The sequence below is a fragment of the Aphelocoma coerulescens genome, chromosome 29 (assembly GCF_041296385.1).
Source record: "Aphelocoma coerulescens isolate FSJ_1873_10779 chromosome 29, UR_Acoe_1.0, whole genome shotgun sequence".
Lineage (NCBI taxonomy): Eukaryota > Metazoa > Chordata > Aves > Passeriformes > Corvidae > Aphelocoma > Aphelocoma coerulescens.
Window position 1 is genome coordinate 1,700,701 of NC_091042.1, and position 8,355 is coordinate 1,709,055.

Sequence of the window (8,355 nt, forward strand, 5' to 3'; positions counted from 1 at the left end):
CCCCCGCGTCCATCCGACCCTCCCTGGGGCGCAGGGACACAGCGGCTGCACCATCACGTGTATAAATAACCCGGGCGGGGGGGGGGGGCGGCTTTATTGAGTTAAAAACCCATCGGCAGGGGCTGTACAGGGCCATAGCACCATCGGAGAGAGCCGGGACAGGGAGCGACAGGACACCAGACCCCCCCCCAATCCAGGCAGCACCCTCAGAGCGGGAGCGGGGAGCAGCAGGGACGGGGTGGAAGACGTGGGAGCAGGGCCGGGGCCGCTCAGCCCTGGCTGCCGCAGGAGGAGAGGCTGTCGTAGAGCGAATCGCTGAGGGACTCGGAGTGCTCCAGCCCGGCGGGGCCGTGCCCCCCGTCCCGGGACCGCGCCTCCGTGCTGCCCTCGTCCCCCACGTCTGAGGCGCTGGGGGTCCGGCTGCTGCTAGCGCTCAGGGCAGGGGGCAGCGGTGGGGGAGCCTCCGGGGATGCCCCCCGATGCCCCGCCGGGCTGCACACAGGGGCCTGGGGAGGGACAGCGTGGGCAGGGGGGGTTGCCTGTGCTAATGACACCCACGTTCTCACTCCCCCGTGGGGGGAACCTCTGTGCCCCCCCCAAAACATTAGAGGGGCATTTTAAATCCACCCCACCCCCCGGGGCACATGAGGATGTCGCAAATGATCACTCTGGGGAGTGGCCCCCTCACATCCTCTCCCCATGGCTTTTCCATCCCCACAGCATGGGCAGGAGGGGCTGGGGTCCCTGTGCTGGGGTTTTGGGGTCTTGCTTCAGAGTTTCAGTGTCCTCACTCTGGAGTTTCAGGGACCCCACACCAAGGTTTTGGGGTACTCCAGGATTTCAGGGCTCCCCCAGCCTGCCCTTACCTGCACAGGCCGGTGCAGCCCCTCCAGCCCCCCGGGGGGGCACACGAAGGCGTCAGCAGCACTGCAGGCTTTGGCATTGGGGAAGGTCCAGTTCTTGCTCTGCTGGACGTGCCGCGGCTTCCGGGCGTCCTCCCCGGTGTCTGCGGAACAACGGGGGGCCAGCGCTGACCTGCAGGGCCTCCACACCCCCAGCCCCCCACCGTGGGGCCGAGCCCCTGTTGCACCTGAACGGGGGTGGGGGCACACCCGGCACGGAGGGGGGGACACCCACCTTGGGGCACGGGGCAGGGGACACCCACCTTGGGGCACGGAGGGGGGACACCCACCTTGGGGCACGGGGGAGGGGACACCCACCTTGGGGCACGGAGGGGGGACACCCACCTTGGGGCACGGGGGAGGGGACACCCACCTTGGGGTGCAGCGCGGTGGCCGTGCGAGCTGGGGGGGGCCGGGAGGCGGCACCCCGGGGCGCTCCGGTGCTTTCCAGGCACCAGCAGCTCCTCGGCGCTGGGCACCTCTCGCTCCAGCGTCCGGGCCTTGCGCGGCACTTTGGTGACGGCGGCCGGCACGGCCCCGGGCAGCGGCTCGGGGCGGCCCCGCGGTTTGGGGGTGCTCTTGGCGGGGACCCCCCCATAGTCAGGGGGCGGGAAGGTCCCGATCCCGCTGTCCAGTGTCCGCGTCAGAGACCCACAGGCTGCAGCACAAGGGGAGGGGTCAGTGCCGGGGGGTCCACCCTGGTGCCCCCTCTCCGCCCTAACCCCCCCATCGCCCCCTCACCAGCGAAATGCTGCGACGTCCCCGACTCGGACAAGCTCTCGTCGGACGGGAGCTCGTCCCGGAGCCCCACGTCAGGCACCTGCGGGGATGCAGAGGCTGAACGGCTGCGAGGTCCCCCCGGAACGGAGGCCTGGGGGCTGGAGCGGGGGTCCTCACCTTGTCCGAGGGCTCCCGCAGGTGTCCCACGATGCCGTTGCGGGGCGGGCGGCAGAGCCGGGGTTCTTTGGCGTCGGGGGGGACCCTCCGGAGGTCACAAAGCTCCCGCTTGTGCTCCAGGCGGGTCTCGTAGGGGACGTCCTTCCCGTCCACCCTGGGGGGAGGCAACGATCAGGGGGACGCCCCACCCTCCCCCCTACCCCGAGGGGACCCAGGTGGGAGCTGACCTGTCCAGCAGCTGCTGCATGAAGGTCTCGGCCGTCACCTCCTGGTACATGACGGGGAGGGGGCCGGGGCCTCGCGGGGGCCCGCGGGGACGCCCCTTCTCCAGCGCCAGTCCCTGCAGGAACGCGTGTTCCTCCCGCAGCGCCTTCCGCAGATCCTCCGCTTTCTCCATCAGCTTCGAGATGTTGAGACTCTCGGCTTCCAGCTTGCGGGCGGCCAACTTGACCTCTCGGCGCAGGGGCGCGGGGGTCCCGGCCCACTCACGCCCGCGCCCCCCGTCGCCACGCCGGCTCAGCGCCGGCAGCTTGCTGCGCCGCAGCCCGAACCAGCTCGCCAGCCCCGCCGCCTTGCCCTTGGCCTCGGCGCCCGGCGCCCGCTCCTGCCCCTGCAGCCGCAGCACGTTCTCCTCGATGCCCTTCATCACCTTCTCCTCGATGGCCGAGTGCCCCGCGGCGCTCGCCGCCGGCCCCGTGGGCTCGGGGTCTGCGGGGGTTTTGTGGGGACCCCCGCCCGCCTTGGCGCCCGCTGGCTCCTCGCCCCGCGGCGCCCCCGCTTTGCCCGCCTTGGTGGGCAGCTTGGTGGGGCTGCCGTGAGGGCTGCGGGAGGCCTTGGCAGGGGGCGTGGGGGGGGTCCGTGAGGGGGTCCGGCCGGTGACGGGGCGCCCCTTGCCCCCCGCCTTGCCGGGGTCGCCCATGGAGCCGGAGGAGTAGCAGCGGGCCAGGGGCTCCGCGCCGTGCGCCGGCTCGGGGTGCTTCAGGCTGCCCCCCAAACCCCCCCGGGGCGGAGGGCGCAGCTCGGCCCCGTGGCCCCGTTCGGGCCGCCCCGGGCCAGGCGGTTCGCGGCCCTCTGCCCCCCGCAGCTTGCCCAGGGCGGCCAGGCGCTCCTTGAAGGGCAGGTAGCCCGGCTCGGGGGGCTTCTTGCCAGGGCGGCGGCAGGGAGCCGAGCCCCCCGTGCCACGGCGGGAGCTAGGGGGGGAAGCGGCCGCCCGCTCCCCGCCGGCCAGGGGTCCCGGTGGCCCAGGGGGCTGCTCGACCGCCTCGAAGGTGCGGGGGTGGGGGAAGGCGGAGGGCTCGGTGGAGCCGGGCTCTGGGGGGGCATCGGGGGATGGGCGGCGGCTGAGCCCCGGTGAGGCCTCGGGGTGGGCGCCACGACAGGGGATCTTGGAGGGGTGGGCGAGCTGGGGGCTGAGGCGCAGCCCCCCGGGGGGGGCTGGCAGCTTGAGCACCTTGCTGGGGGAGGGCAGGGGGTTGGGGACCCCCCCAGGTGAGAGCGGGGTGAAGCCCCCCTCGGGGCTCTCCTCGCCCGGCGTGTAGAGTCCCAGGAAGGCGGGGTGCTCCCCGCGCCGCTGCCGGGGGGGGCCCCCAGGGGCTTCGCCATTGCTCCGGCAGCAGCCCCCTCCCTCACCTCGCAGCAGCCGCTCAGCCAAGGCGCTGAGCAGAGCCCCCCGCGGCGGCCCCCCTTCCTCTGGAGAGGAGCAGGGGCTGCCCTCGGTCCCCCGCCAGCCCCCCACAGCCCCCGGCCCCCGCAGTGGGCAGGGGGGCCAACCCGGGGCTGAGCAGGGCTCGGGGGAGCCAGGGGAGGCCGGAGGGGGCCCCAAGAGCGGGTCTGTCTCCTCCAGCTTGCGCAGCACCTCCAGGATTTGGGCTTTCTTTTTGAAGAAGGGGGACAAGGCATCAAGGGGTGGGGCACCAGGGCTGAGCCCAGGGCTGCCCGATGGCACCGGTGGCAGCACCTGCGGGGACCGGGCATAGTCACCCTGTGGGCACCTGGCACTGAGCCCCCTGGTACCAGAGGGGGACACTCTGGAAACACAGAGAGGGGCACAATAGGCTTTGGGATGGGGACACAATGGGGACAGGGCATCTGGGGCAATGGGTTTTGAAGCCAGAGACATCACAGATGGAGGGGCTTGGGGAGGTGGACACCATGGAGCTGGAGAGGTGACACCACAGGGAGCACAGGGACACTGCTGAAAGTATGATGCCACAGGCACATGGATGGGGACACCACAGATCCAGGGAGGGGGACAGGAGAGGACACCATGGGCCTGGAAAGCCACGTGTCACAGGCCTGGTGACACCACACACTGGGAGAAGACAATGGGGAAGGGGGTGACAGAGCCTGGAGAGGGGGACACCAGAACACGACGGGGTTGGGAACACCGGTACCCACCTCAGGCAGGGGCACACAGAGGCTGGGGAGCAGTGGGGGGGGCTGTTGCTCAGCAGAGCCTGGCTGGGGGGTGACCGGAACATCTGGGGCTACTGGCACTGGGTGCAGCGGCAGCTGGAGAGGAGAGAGGTGGTGGGTTAAGGTCTGGGGGGGCTCCTCCCCATGCCCACCCCCCAGCTCCGATGCAGCCCTGGGCATACCTGGGGCAGGGACCCAGTGGAGAGCTGCAGTTTCTGCTGGAACAGGTCGCTCAGCACCTGGTTCTGCCGCTCCAGCTCGAAGACACGCTTCTTCAGCTTGATGCACTCCTCACGCAGGTCCTGACCGGGGCGTGGGGGGTCAGCCAGGACCCCCCGAGCCCCTCAACATCCTCCCGAGCCCCCCAACACCCTCCTGCCCTCCTGCCACCCACCTTCTGGTTGAGCAGCGCCTGCACCACGTGGTTGGCAACCTGGGGAGCAGAGGGAAGGTCTGGGGTGGGGCGCACGGGCACACACGGCCTCGTGCCCCGGCACACGCGTGTGCATGTGTGTACCACGTGTGTACCCCGTGTGTGGCTGTGTTCTCCAGTACCTCGTCCAGGCAGCGTTCGTACGTCTCCCGCTGGTTCTCATTGGCCTGGGCCAGGGCTGAATTCTCTGCCTAGAACAGAGCAGGGACAGCTCAGGGGACACCGTGGACATCCCCATGGCACCAAGCAGACCCTCTGTCTCCTGGTGCCACTCAGGGCCACTCATGGCAGGATGGGGCTGCCCCAGGAGCAGTGGCACACAACGGCCGTGGAAAGCTGGAAAGTGCAACCCATCACCACGGAGTCCAGACTGTGGGCTCCATGACACTGGCCACGGCTGGCTCTTGGCACTGGCTGCATGGTGGCCATGGCCATGGATTCACAGTGGCCACAGCTGCCTGGTGGCACCAGCCACAGCTGCCCAGTGATCCCGTGTCCTGGTGGTCCTGTTCCCGCATACCTCCAGCTCCCGCAGGCGCTGCAGCAGCTCATGGCTGGTGCCCGTCTCACCCAGCGCTGCCGGGCTCCCGGCTCCCGGTGCCTCGGCCACACTCTCCGACATCACTGCTGCAGGGGATACGCATCACGATGGGGTCCCTGCCGGCCCCTGGCTGGTGGCACCTGGCCTGAGGCACCCTCAGGCCCTGCACAGCCCGGCCCTCCCTTACCTGGCTTCGGATGTCCCCAGCCCCGTCCCTGTGCGGTGTCACCTGCCGGGGAGAACTGGGCTGAGGAGGGGGAAGGAGCCTCAAAAGACCCCCAGGGCCGAGTCCTGACCCCACCGGCACCAACAGCCGCAGGGACCCTTCCTGCTGCCCACCTCCCTCCCGGTGGTACAGGGCAACCTGATCGGCACCAGGATGCACAGCACGCCTGGGACTGGGACCAGGACCAGCCCTGGGGCACCGGGATGTGCAGCACCACTGGGACTGGCACCGGCATCAGCCCCGGAGCACCGGTATGCCCCCAGGACCAGGACCACCACCGGCACAGGGTCACGAGGATGCGCAGGACCACTGGGACCGGAATCGGCACCAGGGCACCGGGATGTGCAGCACCTCCGGGATATTGGGATATGCAGCACCCCCGGTGCTGACCCCGGCCCCGGGGCACCGGGATGCGCAGCCCCGGCGCACAGGACCCTCGGCCCCCCCAGTGCCGCACACCCCCCGCTCCACCCCGGGCTCCCCCCGCCGCCGGTGCCACCGCGTGCCTGCGCTGAGCCCCGGCCCCGGCCCGTACTCACGCCCGGGGCTCCCGGCGGCTCCGCCAGTCTCGGCTCAGAGCGGCCCTGGGGCCGGTCCCGGCGGCGGCGGCGTTTCCATCCCGGCCCGGCCCGGCCGCGCTATTGTTGGGAGGCGGCGGCGGCGGCTCCGCCTTCCCGCCGCGGCCGGGGAGGAGCTGGGATGGAGCCACCGCCTCCCCCGGTGCGCGGCTCCGCCAGCGCCAGCCCCGGGGAACCGGCGCCGGGGCCCCCGGGAGCGGCGGCACCGGCACACCGGGAACCAGCCCGGGAGAGGAAGCACCGGGAATCCCCCCGCGGCACCGGGCACCGCCGGGGGGGACAGGGCAGCGCACGGAGGGATCCCCAGAGGGCAGCCCGCACCCTCTGGAGGGACCCCCCCGGAGCCCGGGAACCCCTCGGGGAGCCCCCCGGAGCTGCAGACGCGGAGCCGAGCCGTGACCCCCGGCCGCGGCCTCCAGCCCCCGCCCCACGAGGGGGAGGTTTGGGGTTTTGGGGTTCACACGGGGCCACGCGTCCCCGGTTCACCCGGACCCCACGGCACCGCGGCGGGGCCGGGGGCGCTCGGCAGGACGAGGGAGACCAGAGGAGACAAGAGGAGGGTCTGGTGGTGATACGGGGGACAAGAAGATGGTCTGGGGGTGATGGAGGGACAAGGGGAAGGTCCCGGGGGCACGGGCAGACCTCGCACATGCTGTCCCCGGCCCCTGCAGCCCGTGGGGCGAACCCACGCGGGTCCCTTTGGTCCCCATTGTCCCTGAGGTGCCCGTGGGCCCCTCGCCTGCCCCCCGCGCAGGAAGCGGCCCCGGGGCCGGCAGCTCCGGCTGCGTCACGGGGGGAAGTGAGGCTCTGTCTGGAGGGGAAGAGCAGCCCGCGGCCCCCCCAAGCCCCCGGCGGGGACAGCCGGGGGGGCCCCGACAGATGGACAGCGCGGCCATCCCCTCCCCCAGCGTGGGGCCCCGCGGGGGCAGCGCGAGGGTCCCTGTGGGGAGGGGGACACGGCTGTGGCACAGCCAGGGCCACCCAGAGCCCCCGTCCCCTCCCCAGTACCCCCCCAGTCACTTGTTCCCCGCTGCCCCGGGCACTGTGGACACACGGCGTGGGGGCACGGCACGTGCCCAAACCGCAGCCCAGGACATGCCAGCGTGGCTGTGACGGGCTGGCCCTGGCCTGCCCCACAGCACGGCCCCCACTCCGAGCCCCAGGGACGTGGGATGACAGCCCTGAGTGCCCCCAACCCTGCTGAGCTGCTCTGGGGACAGCCAGGACACACTGGGGACAGTCCAGGGACATGGGGTGACAGCCCCGAGTGCCCCCAACCCTGCCGAGCTGCTCTGGGGACAGCCAGGACACACTGGGGACAGTCCAGGGACAGCCAGGATGCACCAGGGACAGCAAGGACACCCTGGGGACAGCCGGGATACACCGGGGACAAGTGGGATGTGCTAGAGAAACAGCCTCGGGGTGCAGGGACACATCGAGGACAGCTGGGACTCGCCAGGGACACGCAGGGACAGCCAGGGATGCGTTGGGGACACTGGGAACAGTCAGGATGTGGTGGGGACAACAGAGACACACGCAGGGGGCAGCTGGGGTGTACTGGGGACACTGGGGACCGGCGGGTGGGATGAAAGACAGTGGGGGACACCCCAGGGACAGTCGGGATGCAGTGGGGACACTGAGGACACCGCAGGGACAGTCAGGATGCGGTGGGAACATACCAGGAAGAGTCAGGATGCAGTGGGGACACCTGGAATACCCCACGGAGAGTCAGGATGCACTGGGGACACTGGGGACACCCCAGGGAGGACAGCCGGGATGCAATGGGGACACTGGGGACACACCAGGGAGAGTCAGGATGCACTGGTGACACTGGGGACAGCCGGAATGCACCGGGGACATTGGGGACACCCCAGGGACAGCCAGGATGCAGCGGGGACACCTCAGAAACAGCCGGGATGCGCTGGGGGACACCGGGGACACCCCAGGATGCACCGGAGACAGCGGGGAGAGCCGAGGACACAACGGGGATGCACCGGGGGGCACCAGGGGGACACCAGCGACCGGGCCACCCCCGCCGTTTCCCCGGGGTCAACCCCCACCCTCCCACGGCACGATCCGGTGCCCGGAGGCCACGGATGCCCCCCCGCCTCCGGTGCCCCCGAGGAGCGGCCCGACCCCCCGGCCCCCCCGCCTGCCCCCCCCGCCGCGGAGCGACCGGACTCACCGGGGGCTACGGCGGGGCCGGGGCCAGGGCCGGGACGGCATGGCCGGGGCTGGGACCGGGACCGGGGCCGGGGCGGGACCGGCGGCGGCGGTGACGTCATGGCTCCACCGGGCCGGCCCCGCCCTGCGCCCCCTCCGCCGCCAATCCGCGCCCGGGGGCGGCGGGGGAGTCCCGGTGC

General features: G+C 71.8%; 1 protein-coding gene across 1 annotated transcript; it reads right to left on the bottom strand.

Annotated features, from left to right (window-relative positions):
- Positions 1–105: 105 nt before the first annotated feature.
- Positions 106–8,233, bottom strand: NCKAP5L (NCK associated protein 5 like). The gene is made up of 13 exons (XM_068997771.1): positions 8,178–8,233; positions 5,376–5,417; positions 5,168–5,274; positions 4,770–4,838; positions 4,609–4,647; positions 4,397–4,516; positions 4,197–4,310; positions 2,027–3,756; positions 1,800–1,953; positions 1,644–1,722; positions 1,276–1,560; positions 867–1,006; positions 106–506 (listed from the first exon to the last, which is right to left on the bottom strand). Exons 3-13 carry the CDS (start codon positions 5,267–5,269, stop codon positions 270–272), a joined length of 3,069 nt encoding a protein of 1,022 aa, XP_068853872.1. The 5' UTR covers positions 5,270–5,274; positions 5,376–5,417; positions 8,178–8,233; the 3' UTR covers positions 106–269.
- Positions 8,234–8,355: the final 122 nt, after the last annotated feature.

Bases quoted from the DNA above. Each gene is read 5' to 3' on its own strand.
- NCKAP5L (XM_068997771.1), bottom strand. From the start codon at position 5,269: ATGTCGGAGAGTGTGGCCGAGGCACCGGGAGCCGGGAGCCCGGCAGCG. The intron at 1,723-1,799 runs GTGAGGACCCCC...GCATCCCCGCAG, and splicing joins TGCGGGAGCCCTCGGACAAG to GTGCCTGACGTGGGGCTCCG. The intron at 507-866 runs GTAAGGGCAGGC...GTCCCTCCCCAG, and splicing joins GGCTGCACCGGCCTGTGCAG to GCCCCTGTGTGCAGCCCGGC.